A 24,345-nucleotide genomic window follows, 5' to 3' on the forward strand; every position below is an offset into this window, starting at 1 on the left:
AGTGGGCCGTCGTTCCCCGCGTCTCCCCCTGAACCCCCTCGATGAAGACTGATCCTAAAACAAAGAAAAGGAACAACTGAACCAGCGGTGACCTCCGGCCCAAACTAACACAGTGAACTAAAATAACACAACCCCAGCACCGAAACTATGGAGGCTGACAAACCAACCTGTTGGAGGAGAGGAGGAAACTCTCTGCTCATGTGTGTGTCTCCTTAGCTACAGACTGCAGTTAATGTTAGCTAGCTACACACTGAATGTTGGCTAGCTACACACTGAAAAATGATTCAAAGTGATTGAAAAGATTCTTCATTTACATTTTAAACTTCTTCCACTTCCATTAAATTGTGGAAATTGTGTTGACTTGTACTTTCTGTCATGTGTTGTTTTGAATTCTGGCTCTTGTTCCAATAAAATCCAGAAATATTAGTGAAATGTAAGAAACAGAAAACATTAACTCGTCTGTAGCTTTAATTGTAAATAATCATTGTGAACAAAGTTGTAAATGGACAGTAAAATATGATCAAATGTACTCGACACTCCACCTGAAACACTCTGACTTGTTTCATGTGTTTCTAATGATGAAACAAAAAGTTTGATCATGTTGGTTAACACATGTAATTATGTCCGTAGTGACGTCATAAACTGTCAACATCTGTTCATTTCTGTGTGATTATTATATGAGAAGAAAACACATTTTAATGACAATCATTGTGTTTCTCTCAGTGTTTTGTGGCTGTTGAAGTCCGTCTGTATTTTGAGGATGTTTGTTGGATTTGAATCTGTAAATATGAATCATCACTGACGTCCATTTTTTTGAGACGGTTCATTGCATTATTAGTTGAAGCACTGGTGCTGAGTTCTGTATGTGTCATAATAATAATAATACACTTTATTCATACAGCAGTTTTCAAAGTTAAAAAGGGCTTTACGAGGTTGAAACGGGATTAAAACATGTCAGAGTTGAGGCTAATAACAGCAGACATGTATAAATAATACAATAAATAAAGAGCAGAGAAAACTCAGAAAGTACTGAGAAATACTTCAAGCTGAGGCTTCACACAAATATATGAGTTTTACTGTAATACACTTTATTTATACAGCAGCTTTAAACAGTTTACAAAGTGCTCTGACAATCAAGCAAAATCAAGAACATTACAGAATAAACAGTCAAAGCAAACACAGTGTGAGTCGTCACAAGCAAAAGCAATAAAAGATAAAACAGGAAACATCACAGAAAAACAAAGAAAGAAAGAAAAAGTAATGCAAATAAAGAGATAGATAAAATAAAGGAGGACAAGAAGACGATGTCACTTCACAGGAAGTAAGAGCAGATTAAAACATTCAGAGCAGTGTTGGGACCCACAGATGAAGTCGTTCATTGTGGATTTCAAAATGGACTCTGTCTTCACACTGGTGATCTAATGAAAATTGAATCTTATTGTTCATCATAATTAATGATTATCCCTGATAATTAATGATTATCCCTGATAATCATTAATTATTATTGATGGACACATTTAACCCCAAACTCCCTAATAATGTTGCTCGACGCACTACACATGGTGCCCCGTGTGAGGCAGTGTACTGTTGGCAATCATTCATAACTGTGCAATATTAATTTCAGCATAATTTGGACAGTGCTGAAATTTGAGATTCACATCTTGAACCCTTTAGCCAAAAGTCTTTACATTGAACCTCACTAGTCTATTACAGGAGTAGACATTGATTTGTACTTCCAAACAGTTGCATTGTGGTGAGAATTGATTTATCAATCAAATTTATAACCAAATTTGATTAACCAAAATCTTTGAGGTTATTAACTGCCACTTTGAGCCATTTGCTACTGCTGCTATCGATTCAAGTTGAAAGTGCTCTGTAGAAATTGTAAGAATTTCAGTTCAGCATTTGGTTTAGCCAAATACAGACGGAGAGAGACGCTGCATCAGAGCCAAAGGACTGAATCTTTAAATCAATTAATTTCATCAGCAATCAGACACAAAAATCTGAATCTGAATCTGATATGAATGATAATTATTTCATCTCATTCATCTGATTGTATTAATTTGTAGTCAAAGTACAACACTCATCCTCACAATACCGTCATTGATATCAAGTTACTGGGTCAAAAATATCATCTTCACTTTGGGAGATTTTAAAATACTGTATATCAGGATATAACCTCAGAATATTATGATGTTATTTTGAGGCCATGTTGCCCTAATTCATACATACACTGTATATACAGTGTAAACTGACCAATCACAGCCTCTCATATATTCAGTAAAGTCACCAGTTTCTGGCCTAAAAGACAAAAAACTAAACTGCAGGTTTCTTTTCAGCTTGTTTCCACAGACCAGCTGCTTGTTTAGGTCTCCAGATCTGGCAGCACAGCTGATTACCTTGAGGAGTTGAACCTGAGCACAATCAGTGTGGTGACATGAGCTCGGACTGAGCAGTCTAAAAACAGTTTCACGATGGCTCCTCACTTTGGTTTTATTTCACATATTAAACAAAGTAAAAGTTTATTCAGTGGATATTTTAACTTGTAGTAGCTTTTACCACCAACAGATGCTGTTTAACACACATCTGTGTCCTAACATCCTGCTGAGTAGATGAACATGAAGTGGTGCTCCCCTCCACCTCCACCACGTCTGCCAGAGGCAGAGGAGCTGGTCCTGAGTCAGGTCGCTGGGTGACCAGAGGCTGAGGGCGTCACTCACCCCCAGGACCCAACATTAGAGGCAGACACACACTTACTGTCTACAGACTGAACTAGAAGTCATTTAATCTTATACTCAATGCGGCGGCAAACTAGAAACACGGACTTTGAAATTACGTTGTTGGAAAAGTGGAAAAAAATAGGCTATACTGATGGTTACTTTTGTAGCTATCTGTGGGAAATAAAGAAAGCCAAATGAAATGTGAGTTATTTCTCTTTTTCTGGCTGCTGGAAGGTGATTGATTAACCTGCGAAGTGATTAAAAAAAAACAAAAAAACAAAGAGGATTGTTCAGATCTGAGAGCACGTCAGCGATGACATGTGGCCTGATATTCGCAGTGCGGCCAGAGAATATAAATGACGGACTGATGAGAAGCGGTACTGTTCGGTTCAGTCCTCGTCAGGGAGTGAGAGCTCATCTGAATGAATCTAAATTCTCCTCCTGGTGTAAAACTATGTGAATTATTTCTGCTTCAACATGATCGGACTGAGAAGGAAAGGACAGCCGCTGTCAGACAGCTCCGTTAGACCCAGGGTTTCTTCAGGTAAACCTGCCAGTGAGCAGGTGAGTTCACAGAGTATGTTACCACAGTAACAGACCCAGAGTTTAAGTTAGCTCTCTTTCTGGAACTGAAAACTCAGAGTTTCTCTCATCTCAGGGTTAACAAACTCAGAGTTTTCACAAAACCCGCTTTTCTGGAATACCCCTCAGCTGAGGATCACCAGGTCTGGAGTTATGTGGGAGCCAGAGGGAGCTGAGCTCCATGAAGGCAGTCAAATAATCCATGAAGACATCAGCAACAAGCTTTACTGTCATCACTAATAATGCATCTTTAATGTCCTGACTTTTATTTGTGTTCATGACACAAAGAAGCTGAAAGAAGCAGAACTGAGCAGCTCAACCTTCAGAAGACGGCCATGTTGAGGAAGAACGTTTGAGCCAGTTAGAGACAAAAACACATCAAAGATTAGCTTCAACTTAAACACACACATATTAACACAGTGACAAAGAATTGTGGGATAATTGTACACTTGTTATTTGCTAACTGTGACGGAGCTGTTCACTGTTGCTGTTTGTCTCTAACATGTAACAACACTGTGAGGTGTATGGGCTGTCGTCCTCGAAAGGTGTCGGCGTGTAGTATGTTGATGACAGATTCTTCGGAGGCAAGGCGGGGTTGATTGGATAGAACAATCTTTATTGAAACAGATTTCAAGCCAGCGTCCGAACCAGAGTGTGCACTCCCTGGTATTCTCAAATCTTGGCAAAGTGATGCCCAAAATACTTTGCCTTCTGCTCTATCCGAACTCCTCTCAAACCCTCAGTCTTAGGAGATCAACCAAAATCACCCCCGTTTCCTGGTGTGTGTGTCTTTTTAGAGTCTATTTGCTCAGGCCCGCCTGTTTCTCTAATTATTTCCTTTTTGGGGAACTAAGAGCCCTTCTATCCTATTAGAAAAGGATGGGTCTGCATAACATCTCTCTCTCAAGGGAAAACGTGTACATGAAGGTGTGTGCGTTACTATGTTGATGTTAGTCTCTATATACTTAAATGGAAATGTGTATATTAAGTCAACCCTGAGTCCTTTTCCTATCCTTAGATGGAAATGTATACATTGAACCTCTGAATCCCTCAGTCCTTGGTGTGGGCCTCTTCCTTTAGCTATTCTCTGACGCACACTACAGAACTAATGTGTTGTTATCCTGAACATGAGATCTCTACATTGTCTCCTTCCCAAATATACTTAAATGAAAGCATTTGATCCTGTCCTGTCACTCAGAGCTCAGAAGGTATAAGAAACACTCAGACACTACAACTGCCATCTACTGATCATGTGGAGAATCGGCTCCGATCTTTAAACTTGAGAGTATTTTTTATCACAGTGAGTAAAGAAGCTGCTGCAGAAGCTCCACTTATTGTTTCCACTCTGCTTCTATAAAGTATTGATGAATGTTGTTGTGACTTGTTCTTATCAAAATAAAACAACAAAACGAACCTAAGCCACTGCGGGGCTGCTGTACCAGTACTTGTAGTAGTTGGCGCGTCGTCTTCCGGGTCCAATGAATGAATGAAACACGTGAGGGTCGTATGCAGTCACCAAACATTTATTCACGGTCTTGCGCTCTTAACAAATACGCGATCTCAGCCAAACTGTGCAGACACTTACATTAACTCTGTAACTTGAATGCAAATCAAAACAAAGGCTAACGTGTTTGCCACAACGCAATAAAAGGATGACGACGATGATGACGGTCAAAAACTGTGTGCTTCCACCTTCAGCAGCACACCTGCTGAGTAATTACCTGCTGTTCTATTTAACAATTGCCTGCACCCCACAGTACAGAGCACCACCTACTGTGGCTTCCAGTATTATACAAAAAAATAAACACAAATGCACACATAAACCAAAAAATGGCTCTAACAAATGTATTGATGAATGTATTGATCCTTCTACATGTTGCTTATTTTACTGGATGACTGACATGTGATGACATGTGAAGTTCGAACAGCTGACACAAAGACAGCAGAAGGAAGAGTCCTTTTTGTTTGTGAGTTCAGATCAGTGCAACCGAACGTGACAGCGCCAGAACATCACATGTATCTGTAACCACGGCAACTGCTCAGCGTCGCTCTCATGTTTACTGCATTTACACATTTTCTCCTTTTTAGCTCCTCATCATGTTTCACATCAACTTTGTCCTGCATTTAAAACAAGCAATTTAACATGTTTATCAGACTTTTAACACATTTGAGTTTTTTTTTAAATATATACATACACACACACACACACACACACACACACATATATATATATATATATATATATATATATATATATATATATGTATATATATATGTATATATATATGTATATATATATATGTTTTTAAAAAATAATTTGTCTGATCTGAGGTCTGATGTGTTTCACAACAGTCAGGACTTGTATTGATGTGGAGGGGAAGGCAGCACAGGGTTGAGCACTAGGACCCAGCAGGCATCAGGGCGTGTAGACAGAGTGTGAGTGCTCACCTGGGCTCCTCCTCCTGTGATGAAGCACACCTGAGAGACCGTCAGCAGCTGAGGACGGACTGTGTTTGCTCTCACCTGCTGTTTTCAGTCCTTTAAAGGTAAGATATGATTTAACTTTACAATAACATTCAGCTAATGAGCTAACATCCAGCTAACGAGCTAACATTCTGACCAGAGTGAAGAAACAACAGTGTTGACGTCCTGTCAAAGACGTCTCTGTCTCTGTCGTCCTGTTTCCTAACAGCACTCTGTAGCTCAGAGGTGACAGTCTGACAGCCTGTAGTTTCAGCTGGAGATGTAAAAGCAGCCAGTTCACTACTGAGTCTAACAAGTCAACAAAATAAACTCACTAAATGTGAAGGAAGGAAATATTCTTTATTCTAGACTTTTACACTCATTAAAAACACAAGTCATCAGATTTCACACATGATTCATGTTTAACAGTCATCTGACTTCCTGACTGTAACTTCCTGTTGAAAGTTTGGTTTCAGTTCCTCTGAACATTGTGGCGCAGACAGTTGTGTCCGTGTGAACCTCCAGCTGAAGGTAATGTAACACATTTAAAATGTTTGACTCGTTAACACAAGCTGTCGTTAGCTTAGCAACACTAGAAACAGCAACAAGCTGTCGTTAGCTTAGCGACACTAGAAACAGCAACAAGCTGTCGTTAGCTTAGCGACACTAGAAACAGCAACAATCTGTCGTTAGCTTAGCGACACTAGAAACAGCGACAAGCTGTCGTTAGCTTAGCGACACTAGAAACAGCAACAAGCTGTCGTTAGCTTAGCGACACTAGAAACAGCAACAAGCTGTCGTTAGCTTAGCGATACTAGAAACAGCAACAAGCTGTCGTTAGCTTAGCGACACTAGAAACAGCAACAATCTGCCGCTCCATTGTTCATTTCTACAAACTCTCAGCTGTGAGTTCAAACAGCCGCCATTACAAACATCATCCTCCATGTTGAGAGGAGAACGGTGCAGGAAGAGCAGAGGTGGAGTTAGTTGGTCGTCAGTAGTTGGTGTGGAGACAGGAAGCAGCATTCAGAGGACGGTGAGCAGATGAAAGCTTTTATTTTGTAATGAAAGAATAAAAATGTAAGTGTGTCACTAAATGAGCTGTCAGAGCTGTGAACACTCCTCCAACAGGAAGTGTCGCCTCTTTCTGTCACTGTCCACTGAAATGTGATCAATAATCAAATCAGACACATTTACTTTACATCAGTCTGTTCTACATCAACTGACAACTTTTATTTTGAAGGATTTGTTCCACAGGTGGAAAGTAACTAAGTATATTTACTCCAGTACTGTAGTTGAAGTACTTGAAGTATTTCTGCTCAGTTGTACTTTTCCTGCGCTACATCTCAGAGGAGATATTGGACTTTTTACTCCATTTAGTTACTTTTGAGATGAAAAATGAAATAAATGAAATGTGAGTGTTGAACATTAAAGGAGCTCAGAGTGAAGAAACACTTCAGCTGACTCCAGATCAGTGACACAGTGATACAGTCATATAACAGACAGAAGTTAACTGTCACTTTCACTGCTCCTCGTGACGCAGCAGCTTCTTCTCTCCGTTTAAAGGTAATTTAACGGTCATTTCTAATGTTTTACACTTTAATGACGCGGTGAAATCAGAGCAGAAGTGGAGTTAGTTGGTCAGTATCTGAGCACAGAGTGGTTGTCACTGTGTAGCTCCACTTACTGATGACTGAAGGCAGCTTTTCCTGCCTGAATCAGCCTGTGGAGGAGGCCGAGACGAGCTGCCGCTTTCCCGCTGTCTGACGCACTAAAGGCGGCTGGAGAGCAGCTGTTCGCCTGGATGCGGGAGCTGGAGGTGCTGAGGGGGCTGCAGCACCCCCTAAAACGAGGCTGTAACATGGGCCGAACTTACGAGAAGGCCCGAACTCAGAATTTGTCATCGACAGCGTTTCACACAGTTTATAAAGGTCCTCTTAACTCAACAACTCACAAAATGGAGCGATTTTTCAAGGGAGTCTGGGGACTTCCTGTCCCTCCTCCTCTCCCTGCTGCTGCTGACTGCAGCTGATGTGACTTATAATATGTTGGTGTTCAGGTTCTTGTTCATAATGATCAGATACATGTTATCCTGGAGATTCAGATGAGTCCAAACACATGAGTGTGGCCCACCATTTACTATGACGTCGTCATATAGACTGAGCCCTCAGCACCAGCTGCATGAAGTGGAAACACGTGACTGAAGTACCTCAGGATTGTAGTTACGTGTAGTACTTGAGTAAATGTACTTTCCTCCACTGTTACTGGTGTTTCTAGAACAGTGAGTCCAGTCGTGTGTCGCTGGTTAAACTGGTGTTCAGAGCAGACGACTCACTTCCAGTCATGTGACACTGATATGAAGCAGCCAATCAGTGGAGGAGCAGCTGATGTTCTGACAGGAGACATGATGGAAAGGCTGATTTCAGTTGATGTGCAGATGAATGATTTGTGTTTCCTCTCCAGATGAAAGTGTGTGTGAGCTGAGCAGCATGAATCAGTGTGAGGACAGAGAGGAGGGAGGCCCTCCCTCTAAAACCACTGGACCTGGACCTGGACCTGGACCCGAACCTGGACCTGGACCTGGACCTGGACCTGAAGCTGGACCTGGACCTGAGCCTGGACCTGAAGCTGGAGCTGAAGCTGGACCTGGACCCAGCTGTGTGTCCTTCAGGAGTGACCATTCAAAGGAGTATTTCATTGAATTCCAACAACAGCGTTCATCAGACAGACAGTAAGTTGTCCTCATGTTGCTCTCTGTTGATGTTTGTCCTCATTAAATCCAGTCTGACCAGTTGTCCTGATGGTCTTCATGTCCTCAGAGTGATGATGGAGGACAAACTTCAGTCCTTGTTCTGTGTAAAAATACTTTATAAAGTTCAGCTGAGGATAATATGAAGCTTCAGAAGTCTGAGCTACACAGAACAAGTGAAGATCCTCCAAAGACTTGTTAGTCTGATGTACCGACAGTAAAGTTTGTTGTCTGTCAGAATGAATTCAGGATCCACAGACTGAAATCATTCAGCTTCATGTTTACTGAACTCTGGTGTGTTGATCCTTTTCTTGTTGATCGCTGCTAGTTTCTCCAGCAGCTTCTGTGTCTAAAGAATAAAAAGTGAATTAACATCTCTGGTGGTCGTCTTCTCTGTCCAACAGGAGACCAGCCTCTACTGGACCTGGACCTGGACCTGGACCTGGACCTGAACCTGGACCTGAGCCCAGCTGTGTGTCCTTCAGGAGTGACCAGTCAAAGGACAATATTATTGATTTTAAACAACAGCGTTCATCAGACAGACAGTAAGTTGTCCTCATGTTGCTCTCTGTTGATGTTTGTCCTCATTAAATCCAGTCTGACCAGTTGTCCTGATGGTCTTCATGTCCTCAGAGTGATGATGGAGGTCAGAGCAGGATCAGTATTAAAGGACAGGTTCACAGTTTTTCTTTTATTAGACATTTTCTCCTCTATTTGGTTTCACATCTTCACAACCATTCAACATTCATCTGTAGATATGACCTGACATAGTGAACCATTTTTCCACAAAACAAAACAAACAAAACAAACAGAACAACAGAACAACAGAACATGGGGGTGTCTCGAGTTTGAAAAGATAAATTGGGATAAAATCAAGGTCATGGGACCAATTCAGAACCTTAATCTCTTCAAACAGACCGTTTCTGTTAATAACATTTAGCCAAGTTTTCAGAGATAAATTAATTAATTTATTACCTGTTTCCATTAAATCCTTAATAAGTCTTTTATCCCCTCAGCGAGCCTGAATTGGATCAGCTCCGGACATCTTCTCGCCCACGTCTTTCCATCTCGCCTGGTAATCGTGATCGCACCAACAAAACAAAATCTTCAGTTGGGCCGATATATAATAGTCTTTCAGGGGAGTGCAAGTCCTCCCTCGTGTTTCGTCAACTGAAGAGTTTGAAATCTTATCCTTGTTTGTTTCCCTGCCAGATGTATCGAGATAATAATTTATCCCCTTCATTGAATTGTTTATCTGTTATTTCAATTGGGACAGTCTGAAACAAATATAGCACCCGAGGCAGTATATTCATTTTTACCGACTCCATCCGTGACTCAAAACTTAATACTGGGATTAAAGTCCACCTCCTTACGTCTTCCTTTATCTTTTGGCTTAACAAGTTAAAATGTAAATTGGTCAGCTCTTTCAGGATGTTGACTCCCAGATATTTAATATGATCCAGATCCCAATTTAATTTGATCTTGGAGCTGATGATCTGTCTCGGTCTATAGTTGAAACATAAATATTCAGTTTGTATCCTGATACAGAGCTGAAGGCGTCTAAAGATGACAACAGTTTCAAGATCGAACACTCTGGGTGAGACAAGGAGACTAAAACATCGTCCGCAAATAAGGAGATTTTGTGTTCTTGGCCAAGCATTGTAATGTCTGTAATATTATTATCTTGAGTGATCCCTGACTTAGTGCTTCGATAAAAACTGCAAACAGTAACAGACGCAGTGGACGGACCTGTCTGGTCCCTCTCTCCAGGCACGATGAGTCTGATACTGCTCCGTTTATTTTGACTCTTGCCTTTGGGTTATTATATAAGGCTTTAATAGTTTTACTAAAGGTCTGATGAAATTCAAATGTTCCTAATACACTATATAAGAACTCCCAGCTGACTCGATCAAAAGAGGCTCAGCTGTACTGCCTGGAGTTTATATTTTATATGTTCTATTACATGTAACGTTCGGCGAATGTTATCTTGTGTCTGTCTTTGCTGGATAAAGCCTGTCTGGTCTAGACTTATTATCTGGGGGAGGATTTTTGAGTCTTTTTGTCAAGATGTGTGTGAAGATTTTGTAATCCTGATTGAGAACACTAACTGGACGATAACTTCCACACTCAGTTTTGTCTTTCCCTCTTTTGGTATCAGAGAAAAGTATAGTCCCTTTTTGTTGGGTTCAGATCGTTCAGGTCATCAGAGAGTCCCAGCTCCTCCATCATTCATTTTATATTTTTGGTAGTTTTCTTCTCCCCTGAACAAAAAGGTTTCGAGGTGTCCAGAGTCTGGTGAAGTCTAACATTAAAGTGTCCACCACAGATTACGATACCCTGAGCCTCACAGCGAACCAACTCAAACATGTGTTTGTAAAATTTCCATTCAGATCCTGGAGGAGCATAAACATTTAATAAAGTAAGCAGAACATCTTGCAGATATCCCCAGACCAATACAAATCTCCCGTCTCTGTCTTTCTTTTCATATGTGCACTTAAAATTGTTACCCCTCTCTTGAACCCTGGCTGCAGGAGGATGAACATCGGTTAAATCTCCATTGCTTAAGTTTTTCGTGTTCTGATTCTGTTAAATGGGTCTCTTGTAGGAGAGCTACGTCCACCCCCTCCCTCTTCAATTTTGTCATCACCTTGCTCCTCTTGATTGGATTTCCTGACCCATTGAGATTGTACGTGATTATTTTAGTCACATCTTAGACCTGAGTCACATCTCAGACCTGAGTCACGTCTCACACCTGAGTCACGTCTCACACCTGAGTCACGTCTCACACCTGAGTCACGAGGTTTATTCCTCATGTTTTCCACTATTTTATGGACACAAGCTTCTGTGTCTGAAGACTAGAAAGTCAATTAACATCTCTGGTGGTCGTCTTCTCTGTCCAACAGGAGACCAGCCTCTACTGGACCTGGACCTGAGCCTGGACCTGGACCTGAGCCCAGCTGTGTTTCATTCAAGAGTGACTGGTCACTGGATATTGTTACTAATTTTAAACAACAACGTTCATCAGACAGACAGTAAGTTGTCCTCATGTTGCTCTCTGTTGATGTTTGTCCTCATTAAATCCAGTCTGACCAGTTGTCCTGATGGTCTTCATGTCCTCAGAGTGATGATGGAGGTCAGAGCAGGATCAGTATTAAAGGACAGGTTCACAGTTTTTCATGTCTGTCCCTCAACAACTCTGACGACAGTGTTCCTCCTGTGTACAAACAGCAGTGACTCACCTCCTGCTGAGATCTGACCCCTGCTGCTGAGGAGAGGAGAGGCTGTGTGTTATATCTAACGTTACAAGGGCCCGACTCATCCGGGCTTCAAGGGGCCGGTACTGAAACCCATATTAAGGAGTAGAAAACTCTGATAACTGATATATCAGCTGATTAAAAGTTTTTAATTATTCAAAGAATAAATAAAAACAAGTAATTTCTTTTTTGATCTGTTAAATATAGTTCAACACTTGAGACAAAGATATGAACTGAAGGCAGAACATTTTACTGTTTTACAATATTTAGTGTTAAAGGCATCTAAAGGTCAACTTCTGCCCAATAATGATTATTTTCAGATCGGCTATAATCACCTGATTAATCTGTCGGACCTCCAATTTTTACTTCATAAAGTGTTTGTTTGTGAAACATGCAGTTAAAACACTTTGTGTTTCAAATAGTTTTATTATGAAGCTTCACTTCAAAATATCAAGACACAAAACTGTTATTACAGTGCTTCTTTTTTATGTAAACAACATATCAAAAAGGACATGAACAAAAAATACAAATATAAATAAATACAAGGAAAAACAGAGACCCACATCCCGACTTACAACAACCCACCCAGGACTGCAAGATGTTGCAGGTTTGCAAGATGCCAAGTTTTCTCAGTTTTCCTTTAGTTTGTCCTGAATGAAGAACCGGATCATCTCAAGGTGGAGTGTGTCCATCAGCTCTGTGAGCCACAACTTCAGTGTAAAAACAATTTGTAGGTTTATTCTCACTTTGATTCAGTTGATCTGAGCTCAGTCTCAGTCTCTGACAGTTTGTGTTAGCAGCCGACTCCTCCTGTCTTTTCTTAAAGTGCCCTCAACTGTTAAATCAGCTGCTGTAGTTGATGTGAAGTTCACAGACTTTCCATTCAAACACCTGCCAAACACAGTGGCAACATCGCATGGTCTCAGGCCAACAGCTGACAGTTCACCATCAGGAATGCAGATTTTCGCCTTCGTAGTAACATCTACTGCGTTACACCATTTGGAGTTAACAAAGACAGCAAGCCTTCCACCAGACACACCTTGCTGCTCTGTTTGTCTCTGTGAAGCTAATTGCATTGAACAGTCTGGTATTTTCCTGTTCGGCCATGTCTTTGTCAGGCGGGACACACTGAACTCCCGGTACTGTCCACTGACTTAAAACTGGTTAAAGTACTTAAACCAATCTCCCTAAACTGTGGTACTAAAGTTAATAATAGTAAAATAGGGAAAAAACAAAAAAAATGACGGTAAGAAAGGGGAGAGGGGAGCTGGTGTGTCGGGCTGCCACTCTGTTTTGGTGCTGGAAGTGGAAAGTCATGCCATTGTGACAGTATGAACCAACCAACAATGGACCCAGCAGACACAAACTCTTTGGAAGAGCTGAAGGAGTACTGCAAAATTTTTGAAAGACTGAACTGAGCCATCACAGGCTTCATGGACTTTAAGCACAGGCTATTCAGTGTTTCCCACACTTGGGCTCTACTTGGGCGGCCCGCCCAGGTAAATTGAGACCCGCCCAGGAAGATAAATCAGAAATAGATCATGCATTATGCATCAACCATCACGCGTCACGCATCATGCAGCATGCATCAGCTCTGGCATCAGCAATTTACTTCAGCTTTGGCGGTGTGGTTTTATAGTCCACTGGTAAAAACCAAAGAAGAAGTGGAGTATTTAACACTGTTGGCTTGACCGGAACTTCCTCTGCAAAGAAGACAGCTGACCATCATCGAGATCAAGCCCCAGGAAGAGCGCCAGGCCTTGAAGCCATTTTTAGTAGTGGCAAAGCCGTGTGACTAGATCGTCACGTGATGCACTGGGGCCCAAAAATTCTTCGCCATTTTTCTGTCTTCTAGTTTCTCCTCACAGGGTGTTGGGGTATCTCAGTATTTCAGAAAAACATGCCAGAATTATTTCATTCAGTACATATCGGTAGGTTCAAGTTCAGCCATTGTGTCAATAATCACCCAAAACAACACACGAACAAGTTGATGAATAACTTTAGAGTCACACAAATCAGACAAATTAAACATCAAAATCAAGTTTGGCCCGGGTCCGTTGTTTAATGACCTGCTTTTGATGTGAGCATTAAATCAGAAGTACAAAAAAGAAACCTGTGTTTGTTTTTTGTTATCAGATTCATAAACAAATAAATAAATAATGAATCATTTTTTCATTCTCCAATGTTGGAATCTCAACTGAATACAAGTTTATTGTGACTCTTCACCAATTTGCACTGGACAGTTAGCATCCAACTAGCTTGTGTTAGCTGTGTGTTGCTGTCCACAGTATTATAGGGGTCAAGAGCTGGAGGGACTAAACCAGACAAGCTGCTGAACCAACCCAGTGAACTGACTGACTGTTGGTTCACAGTGGGATCAGCAGTACGACCGACACTTTGATGTCAGGGGAAACCATCTGATTCAATGATGTCATCAACACTTTAACTCAAAGGACCTTCAGCTTGTGTTTGTCTCTGAGTGGACAGACATAATGTGGCTGATTCTTCATGATTCCTCCACAGAGTCGACCAGGAGAGCTCAGAGGTTCCCAGAGGTCCGTCTGCCCAGCAGCATCAAACACACCTGGACTCCATATTTATGGTCTGTACATGAACAACAACTACTTTTACATCCAGTCTGTTCACAACAATCTCCATGCTGCACTTTACAGACCAGTGGTGAATCTGTCCAACATGGATCTGATGTTTGGCTCCATGATGTTAAATGTTCTCATTCACATAATATTCTGTTCCAGCTGCTGGAGGAGAACATTGTGACTTTTGTGAAGAACGAGCTGAAGAAGATCCAGAAGGTTCTGAGTTCAGATTCCCCAGAATGCTTAGAGAGTCAGAGGGAGGATGAGGAGGTGTTGGATGGTGAGGATGAAGAGCAGAGGAGGAGGAGCAGCAGAGAGGCATTTCTGAAGATCACACTTCACTTCCTGAGGAGAATGAAGCAGGAGGAGCTGGCTGACTGTCTGCAGAGCAGTAAGAGGATTTCTCTAAAGATTTAACATGATGGATCAATGAGTCAATTTATAATGTCTCAACAGAAGGAGGAAAACGTGTTTATGTGTGCAACTGTAGGGGAAGGAAATTGTCATATTTTCTTCATAAGTAACTTAATGATCTTGTTTGTTGTGTGTTTATTCAGGAAGTCATTCTGGAGTTTGTCAGCGTAAACTCAAATCTAACCTGAAGGAGAAGTTCCAGTGTGTGTTTGAGGGGATCGCTAAAGCAGGAAACCCAACCCTTCTGAATCAGATCTACACAGAGCTCTACATCACAGAGGGAGGGACTGCAGAGGTCAATGATGAACATGAGGTCAGACAGATTGAAGCAGCATCCAGGAAACCAGACAGACCAGAAACAACAGTCAGACAAGAAGACATCTTCAAAGCCTCACCTGGAAGAGACGAACCAATCAGAACAGTGATGACAAAGGGAGTGGCTGGCATCGGGAAAACAGTCTTAACACACAAGGTCACTCTGGACTGGGCTGAAGACAAAGCCAACCAGGACATACAGTTCACATTTCCATTCACTTTCAGAGAGCTGAATGTGCTGAAAGAGAAAAAGTTCAGCTTGGTGGAGCTTGTTCATCACTTCTTCACTGAAACCAAAGAAATCTGCAGCTTTGAAGAGTTCCAGGTTGTGTTCATCTTTGACGGTCTGGATGAGTGTCGACTTCCTCTGAACTTCCACAACACTAAAATCCTGACTGATGCCACAAAATCCACCTCAGTGGATGTGCTGCTGACAAACCTCATCAGGGGAAACCTGCTTCCCTCTGCTCGCCTCTGGATAACCACACGACCTGCAGCAGCCAATCAGATCCCTCCTGGGTGTGTTGACATGGTGACAGAGGTCAGAGGGTTCACTGACCCACAGAAGGAGGAGTACTTCAGGAAGAGATTCAGAGATGAGGAGCAGGCCACCAGAATCATCTCCCACATCAAGACATCACGAAGCCTCCACATCATGTGCCACATCCCAGTCTTCTGCTGGATCACTGCTACAGTTCTGGAGGATGTGTTGAAGACCAGAGAGGGAGGAGAGCTGCCCAAGACCCTGACTGAGATGTACATCTACTTCCTGGTGGTTCAGTCCAAAGTGAAGAAGGTCAAGTATGATGGAGGAGCTGAGACAGATCCACACTGGACTCCAGAAAGCAGGAAGATGATTGAGTCTCTGGGAAAACTGGCTTTTGAGCAGCTGCAGAGCGGCAACCTGATCTTCTATGAATCAGACCTGACAGAGTTTGGCATTGATATCACAGCAGCCTCAGTGTACTCAGGAGTGTTCACACAGATCTTTAAAGAGGAGAAAGGACTGTACCAGGACAAGGTGTTCTGCTTCATCCATCTGAGTGTTCAGGAGTTTCTGGCTGCTCTTCACGTCCATCTGACATTCATCAACTCTGGAGTCAATCTGATGTCAGAGGAAAAAACAGCAGCCAATCAATCTCCAGAGACACGTTTCTACCAGAGTGCTGTGGACCAGGCCTTACAGAGTCCAAATGGACACCTTGACCTGTTCCTCCGCTTCCTCCTGGGTCTTTCACTGCAGACCAATCAGACTCTCCTACAAGGTCTGCAGACACAGACAGGAAGTAGCTCACAGACCAATCAGGAAACAGTCGGTTACATCAAGAATAAGTTTGAAGAGACTCTGCCTGCAGAGAGAAGCATCAATCTGTTCCACTGTCTGAATGAACTGAACGACCGTTCTCTCGTGGAGGAGATCCAACAGTACCTGAGATCAGGAAGTCTCTCCACAGATAAACTGTCTCCTGCTCAGTGGTCAGCTCTGGTCTTCATCTTACTGTCATCAGAAGAAGATCTGGACGTGTTTGACCTGAAGAAATACTCTGCTTCAGAGGAGGCTCTTCTGAGGCTGCTGCCAGTGGTCAAAGCCTCCAACAAAGTTCTGTAAGTGTGAAGAAGTTTTTTCAGAATGCAGTAAATGTGCTGTTATTGACCCAAATAGAAATAATGTTCTTGTTTGGTCATCATTCTTTATCCAGACTGAGTGGCTGTGACCTCTCAGAGAGAAGCTGTGAAGCTCTGTCCTCAGTTCTCAGCTCCCAGTCCTCTAGTCTGAGAGAGCTGGACCTGAGTAACAACAACCTGCAGGATTCAGGAGTGAAGCAGCTCTCTGTTGGACTGGAGAGTCCACACTGCAATCTGGAAAGTTTGAGGTCAGATCATGTTACTGTTTGTTGTGAAATCATTTATATATTTCTGGTAGATTTTTTTGCCATCAAACTTGTTTTCTTTCAATGTACCTTTCATTAATTCAGCTCCTGCGCAGCACGAACAATGAGGAGGGAGAACCTCATTTATGTTTGACATCATATGACTTTGATAGCTGGATGTCTCTTCATTCTTGATTGAATTTTGATTTATTGTCACGCTGACAACATGTTTAGAACTGAACAGCACTGGAGCATGAGATTATATATACCAGTCATTCCCAGAGAGGATTTTATTTGAGTTGCCAAATATATTTGCAGACTTTCGTTCATAGCCTTTAATTTAAGATTTCTATCTGCAGTACACCTTTGAGCCACATGGGGGCAGCTGTTGGTATCCAGTGCTTGATTTGTGAATCAGGAGGTCTCGAGCACAGAGACGGTCCTTCTCTGGTGGGTCCTTCCTGTGGACTGCTACAATGGTGGGGAGAAATGGACTTTAGGCCCAATGTTTTATTTACAACCACAGAAAGCAGCAGGCCAAGAAACCCTATGAAGTGACATGTTCCATCTGTCTGTCTATCAGTCCATCTCTGCTCCATCTCAGTGAGATGGACAGCGTCACACTTAGACACACATCCTGATTGAGTTCATCATTTCACTGATTCACAGCTAAAACACCCACTTGCTTGTAGGACTTAGTGATCATGTGCCAAAATATTTAGACACTAAGAAGCATTGAACCACATTCCAGCATAGTTTATGTCACATTACAACTCATAGCTTCAGGAAACCTGACCACTCAGTCTCTCTTTGAAAACTGCATTGAGATGATCTCATTTATAATGTATTTGTAACATATATGTTTTTGGTAAATACATTAGTTATTTAATGAAGTATCTCTTTGAAATGGCTGGTGTATTCAGCACAATATAAGTGGATGTGGATAAATAGTCTGGAGTGTTAATTTTTGCACAGATCTGCTCTTTTCAAGTTTATTAGACCTATTGTGAATTGGGTCGCAGTGTTATCATTTTTTTAAAAGTGGGACCCCCTGGGATGCTCCTGTAGCTCAGTTGGTAGAGCATGTGTCCCATGTACAGAGGCTTTGTCCTCACTGCAGCGGCCCAGGTTTCAAGTTCGACCTCTGGTCCTTTGCTGCGTGTCATCCCCCCTCTCTCATCCCCATTTCCTGTCATATCTGTGAGCTGTTCTATATAAATAATCCTCCTAATATAAAGACATGAAAAGGCTTATAAATACTTTTTTTTTAAATGGGACCCCAGAAGAAAAGTTTGGGAAAACCTGATACTGTATCACCAAAACTCAACATTTACCATGTTATCTGTCTTCTTTTTTTTCTCCCCAGAATAAGTAGCTGTGACCTCTCAGAGAGAAGCTGTGAAGCTCTGTCCTCAGTTCTCAGCTCCCAGTCCTCTAGTCTGAGAGAGCTGGACCTGACTAACAACAACCTGCAGGATTCAGGAGTGAAGCAGCTGTCAGCTGGACTGGAGAGTCTACAATGTAGACTTGAAACTCTCAGGTCAGATAGTTCAATTTGTCTCAAATTATTTGTTATTTCTTTAACGTTTGTATTCAATTCTCTCTCTCATATCAGAACTCTTATGTTTTGACACAATTCCACTTATTATTGTTTCATGTCTGTTTAATCCAGATTTAGACATTTTGATTTTTCATATCTCCAACATGTTTAGAGTAAAACAGAAAGCAAGTTCACATGTTCTACAATGATATTATAAATACTGTATCACCTAATGTCTTTTTTACTGTTCACGCTCCAGGTTGAGTAGCTGTGACCTCTCAGTGAGAAGCTGTGAAGCTCTGTCCTCAGTTTTCAGCTCCCAGTCCTCTAGTCTGAGAGAGCTGGACCTGAGTAACAACAACCTGCAGGATTCAGGAGTGAAGCAGCTGTCTGTTCGACTGGAGAGTCCACACTGTAGACTTGAAACTCTCAGGTCAGATAGTTCAATTTGTCTCAAATTATTTATTTCTTTAACGTTTGAATTCAATTCTCTCTCTCATATCACAATTCTTATGTTTTGAAACAATTCCACTTATTATAGTTTCATGTCTGTTTAGTCCAGATTTAGTCTTGTTGATTTTTCATATCTCCAACATATTGGAGTAAAACAGAAAGCAAGATCACATGTGCTACAATGATATTATAAATACTGTATCACCTAATGTCTTTTTTACTGTTCACGCTCCAGGTTGAGTAGCTGTGACCTCTCAGAGAGAAGCTGTGAAGCTCTGTCCTCAGTTTTCAGCTCCCAGTCCTCTAGTCTGAGAGAGCTGGACCTGAGTAACAACAACCTGCAGGATTCAGGAGTGAAGCAGCTGTCTGTTGGACTGAAGAGTTCACACCGTGTCCTTGAAACTCTCAGGTCAGGATTCATTACTTTATTTCATTATTTCATGTAACTTTACAATTGGAGCCGGTCTTGATCATACTCTTAATATTATTCAATTTATTTAAAAGACCCAACATTTCTCCTATGAACAATCACTTGACACAGTGGCACAAAGAAAAATGCCTTTTAACAGGCAGAAATCTCGAGCAGAACCGGACTTAGTGGTGGGCCGCCATCTGTCTCAACTGGTTGGGTTGAGAGAGAGAGACTGAAGCCCCATTCACACTGCCTTTTCAAGGCGGGAATCTTGTGCTGATATTCCACCTCGCTGCAGAATAAAATAGATGTTTATTGTCATTGTTTCAAAAACAACGAAACATAGATAGCAGCTCTTAGTTTGACAAATAAATATCAAATATCAACAAGTATAACAAAATAGATAAAAATAATAAAATATATACAACAAGATAAATAGACACAAGATTCAAGTATGTAGGTAATATGTACACAAGTGAATATGTGTGTGGGGGTGGTAGTGGAGGGTTATTGCACTGGTGTGAAGTCTTTAGAGAGTGAGGGGTGAAGGGGGGGTTGTGCATTTCCCTGCCTGTGGGAAGAAACTGTTTTTCAGTCTGTTTGTTCTAGATCTGATGGATCTATATCTCTTCCCAGAGGGCATGGGGGAGAACAGGTAATGTCCGGGGTGAGTGGGGTCCTTAACAATACAGCTGGCTTTCTTTTGGAGTCTGCCAGTGTAAATGTCTCTGAGAGGGGGTAGTGTTGTCCTGATGACACGCTCTGCTGCCCTCACCACCCGCTGCAGGTCCTTCCTGTCCTGTGTTGTGCAGCTGGAGAACCACACCGTGCAGCAGTAGGTCAGGAGGCTTTCTATCGCTGACCGATAGAAGTTGGTCAGCAGGTGGTGAGGGAGGTGAGCGTGCTTTAGCTTCCTGTAGGTGTGAAAGTTGCAAAGGTGGAATGGGGGGACAGTTTCATTCCACCTCTGATCCTCCAACAGAGGTAGTAACACAGCCAAAACACAGGCGAGACGACCTGCGTGGACAGGAGTGTGATGTTCTGATAGTGTTCACAGTCTGACAACTTAACAGATCCTTCACTCATCAAAGTAACAATACAAAACCAATGAAACCACTAATCTATTTATATATATAAAATGTGGGTCTATCAGTCTATTCTGCACTTTGGTCCCGACTTACTGATCTTAACAACCATTGGATGGGTTGCCATGAGGTTTTTGACATTCGTGCTCCCCTTAGGATGAACTGTAATTACTTTGGTGATCCTCCATTATCAGGTCATCATTTTAATCTGTACAATATGTTGGTTCATGACCAAATATTTGCAAAACTAATGGCATTTCCGTCATCTTCAGTTATACTCTGGGTTTAGTGCTGATAAGTAAATTAGTGAAATTAAGATGATAAATATAATAAACGTTAAACCCTTAAACACAGATGTGCACTGAATCATCAGGACCCTCAGCTGATCTGTGATGTGTGTGTTTTGTGTGTCTGCAGGCTGTCAGGCTGTCTGATCACAGAGGAAGGCTGTACTTCGCTGGCCTCAGCTCTGGACTCCAACCCCTCCCATCTGAGAGAGCTGGACCTGAGCTACAATCATCCAGGAGACTCAGGAGTGAAGCTGCTGTCTGCTCGACTGGAGGATCCAGGCTGGAGACTGGACACTCTCAGGTATGAAGAGTCCTGCTGCAGCCACAGACAGTCAGTGTGAGAGTCTGTATCTCGAGTGTAGATGGTTCAGTGTCAGGAGGTCTGCTTCATTTACTCCACCTCCAGTTGTTCAGTTCAGTTCAGGAGAAAAGGCAGCACGGCACGAAGCCAAGAGTTACAAGTGAAGAGAGGAAGATGAGAAGAAGACCAGGAGAGTCTTTGCACAAACACTAAAGTTACACCTCTTTTTTCAGACTAGTTTAGTGCCTGGGGTAAGAGGTTAATGATTCAAGGTAACAGGTATAAAATGTTAAAGTTTAGCAGAGTCATGGAAGTCCTGGGTCAGAGGTGAAGAGGCCTCTCTTCTTATCTGACCCTCTTTGATGTGGAGTATGTGTGGTAATTAAGTCTTTGACCAAAACAAGCTCGGTATATAAGGAGCTGTCTGCATGTCTTCGGGAGAGTTTTCATTATTCGGCTGGAGACTCTCCAAGTAACGTGTTACTTGTTTACGATACTGAACTTATTGTAATAAATTTGTTATACAACTAAGACAGTGTCGGCGGAGCTTTTCTTCAAACATCTTCATCAGCATCGCCACAGAATATACGACAAAGGAAAGGGCGCAAACAGCCGAGGAAGAGTCCGTCGAGGACGATACAGCTAGCAACCCTGACACAGGGGAGCTACAGGTGGATGCGGACATGGCTAACCTGCAAACGACGTGAAAATGCAGAGACTCTCCGTGAAATATGAGAGGACATTAAGGCAACTAACAGCAGAGTTGACGAAGCCGAAATGCGAATTTCAGAGACTGAGGAAAGAGTGCAGGGGCTGGAGGAGGCTACGAGGGAACTGCTAAAGCTACAGGCTAAGTTGGAAGATAAGCTAACGGATCAAGAGGGAAGAGCAAGACGGGAGAACATAAGAATTCACGGCATAGAAGAAGGGTCGGAGAGCAACTCCACATCGATGATAACATTCGTGGAAAATCTACTGAGGGAAAAACTGGACACCGATGACCTAAAGATCGAGCGTGCGCATCGCGCACTGGGACCAAAACCACGGGCTGATTCTCCCCCGAAATCCATAGTTGTCAAGTTCTCCAGCAGCAAAACTAAAGAAGAAATCCTGAAACAGGTTTGGCGAAAAAAAAGGGTTTCTGTATCAGGAGAAAAAAGTGTTTATGGATCACGACTATGCACCGGAGACCTTCAAGAAGCGCCGGGAATACGCAGAGGTGAAGAAGGTGCTGAGGGAGAATAATATTTGGTTCCAAACTCCTTTTCCAGCCAGGATGAGGGTGTTTTACGAGGGAGAGACATGCCTATACAACTCGGCAGAGGAGGCTACGAAGGACATGGTGAAGAGAGGTCTGTCTGTGTCAATATATAAACCACCGGCGAGCTGGGCTGATAGAGTCAAGAACCTGATGTGGCGCAAAATCCGGTCCCCGGGTGGAGGAGAGCAGCAGCCAGAGGCTCCGCGGGATGGTTTTAAAAAGAAACTGGACACTTTCAGACGGACTGACCGATGAACTTGTTTTGTCTCGGCGCGGATTCTCCACGGTAAGGAGGCATAATAGTAGTGACTGTGGAACAAACAATTAAAAAAAAAAAAAAAAACTGCCATGGGAGGCGTTTGGGTTAGTTTAATGACATTAATAATATAATATGTAAGATCGGGGGAGATCTGACTAAGCTAAAAGCATGGACCACTTTGAAAACTTAAAGGAGGGCCCTCCAAAGCTGGAGACGCATGGAGGCTTTCCCTCCAAGCCGGCAAAACATCTCAGCTCTTTCAGGGTCACAAACAAGACCTCAAAACAGGAAGTTCAACTTGAGACGCTGGTGAAATGTACAAAGTTCTCGTTTTTTCTGGAACTGTTCTATTCATGTTTTTTTTGTATTCATGTTTTTACAAAGTTCGAGTGGAGGGGGGGTAGTAAGACTAAAGATGTTTTACAATGGAAAGTCAAAAAGTTCCACTTAGGTTGGCTTCTTACAATGTGAAGGGAGTACTTAACCCGGTAAAAAGAAGCAAAATTCTGGGTAAAATGAAAAAAGACATGGTAGATATAATATTTCTGCAAGAGACCCATTTAACTGATTTGGAGCATGCAAAACTTAAAAGGCAGGGCTTCAATCAGGTTTACTCAGCGTCATACAAAACAGGACACAGAAGGGGGGTGGCAACACTGATATCGAAAAGAGTAATCTTTGAAAAGGTAACAGAAATCATGGACAAGGAAGGAAGGTATAATATGGTTATAGGAAAATTAGAAGGGTCAGAAACCACTCTCTTAAATGTCTATGCACCTCCAGGTGCGACGTGGGGGCTCTATAAACAAATCTTTGATCTAATGATTACGAAAGCCCAGGGAATGGTGATTTGTGGTGGTGACTTTAATCTGAGACTGAACCCAAAGTGGGATGTGTCAAGATTAACTCAAACCCAGAATAACACTGTAGGCAAAAAGGTAAGAAAGATGATAAGAGAGATGGGTATTTGTGATGTATGGAGGGAGTTCAATTCCACAGCTAGAGATTATACCTTTTACTCCTCACCACATAAAACTTATTCAAGGATAGATTATTTTTTTATGTACAGTAAAGATATAGGTTTTGTAAGGTCATGTAAAATTGGGATAATGGACTTGTCGGACCACAGTGCGGTGTATCTAGATTTAAATTTTAAAAAACAGCAAAAATACTTTTTCCTGGAGACTTAATCTAAATGTACTTAAGGGAAAAATGAAGGAAGAACTCCAAGAGGAAATTAAGTTATACCTGTCAGAAAATGATAATGGGGAGGTTTCCCCCCTTATGGTATGGGATGCAGGTAAGGCTGTTTTGAGGGAAAATCATTGCGAAATTGGCACTACAAAAGAGGCTCAGACAGGAGAAATTGGATAAACTAGAAAAAGAGTTGGAAAACTTGGAAAAAAGACATAAAAAAGATATCCAATTGGACATTAGTCAGAAAATTGGGGAAATTAAAAATCAGATCAAAGAAATTTATGAGGCAGACATTCAGAAAAAACTAACCTTTTTGAAACAGAGGTATTATGAAGTAGGTAGTAAATCATCCAAAATTCTGGCATACAAATTAAGAAAACAACAAGCAGAGAGGGTAGTACATAAAATTAAAGACCCAATCACCAAACAAATGAAACATAAGTTTCAAGACATCCACAGTTGTTTTGAAAAATATTACAAAAACCTATATGCCCGGATGGCCTGTAAGGGGGACAAGTCACCTGAATCCCTGCTTGCATCACTTAATCTCCCAACAATTACAGAAGATCAGAATACAGTTTT

General features: G+C 41.9%; 1 protein-coding gene across 1 annotated transcript; it reads left to right on the forward strand.

The window, feature by feature from the left end:
- Positions 1 to 6,268: 6,268 nt before the first annotated feature.
- Positions 6,269 to 22,021, forward strand: LOC141020399 (protein NLRC3-like). The gene is made up of 11 exons (XM_073495456.1): positions 6,269 to 6,296; positions 8,229 to 8,496; positions 14,292 to 14,370; positions 14,525 to 14,756; positions 14,923 to 16,699; positions 16,795 to 16,968; positions 18,332 to 18,505; positions 18,765 to 18,938; positions 19,194 to 19,367; positions 20,873 to 21,046; positions 21,579 to 22,021. The coding sequence occupies exons 2-11, from the start codon at positions 8,255 to 8,257 to the stop codon at positions 21,751 to 21,753; spliced, it is 3,375 nt and encodes a 1,124-aa protein (XP_073351557.1). The 5' UTR covers positions 6,269 to 6,296; positions 8,229 to 8,254; the 3' UTR covers positions 21,754 to 22,021.
- The last annotated feature ends 2,324 nt before the right edge of the window (positions 22,022 to 24,345 follow it).

This window comes from Pagrus major, chromosome 24, assembly GCF_040436345.1.
Source record: "Pagrus major chromosome 24, Pma_NU_1.0".
In the NCBI taxonomy this organism is placed as follows: Eukaryota; Metazoa; Chordata; class Actinopteri; order Spariformes; family Sparidae; genus Pagrus; species Pagrus major.

What these genes read in the sequence shown, in the direction of transcription:
- LOC141020399 (XM_073495456.1), top strand. Translation starts at nt 8,255, where the DNA reads ATGAATCAGTGTGAGGACAGAGAGGAGGGAGGCCCTCCCTCTAAAACC. An exon ending in TGTAGACTTGAAACTCTCAG is followed by an intron (nt 18,506 to 18,764) that starts GTCAGATAGTTC and finishes TTCACGCTCCAG; the next exon opens with GTTGAGTAGCTGTGACCTCT. An exon ending in TGTAGACTTGAAACTCTCAG is followed by an intron (nt 18,939 to 19,193) that starts GTCAGATAGTTC and finishes TTCACGCTCCAG; the next exon opens with GTTGAGTAGCTGTGACCTCT.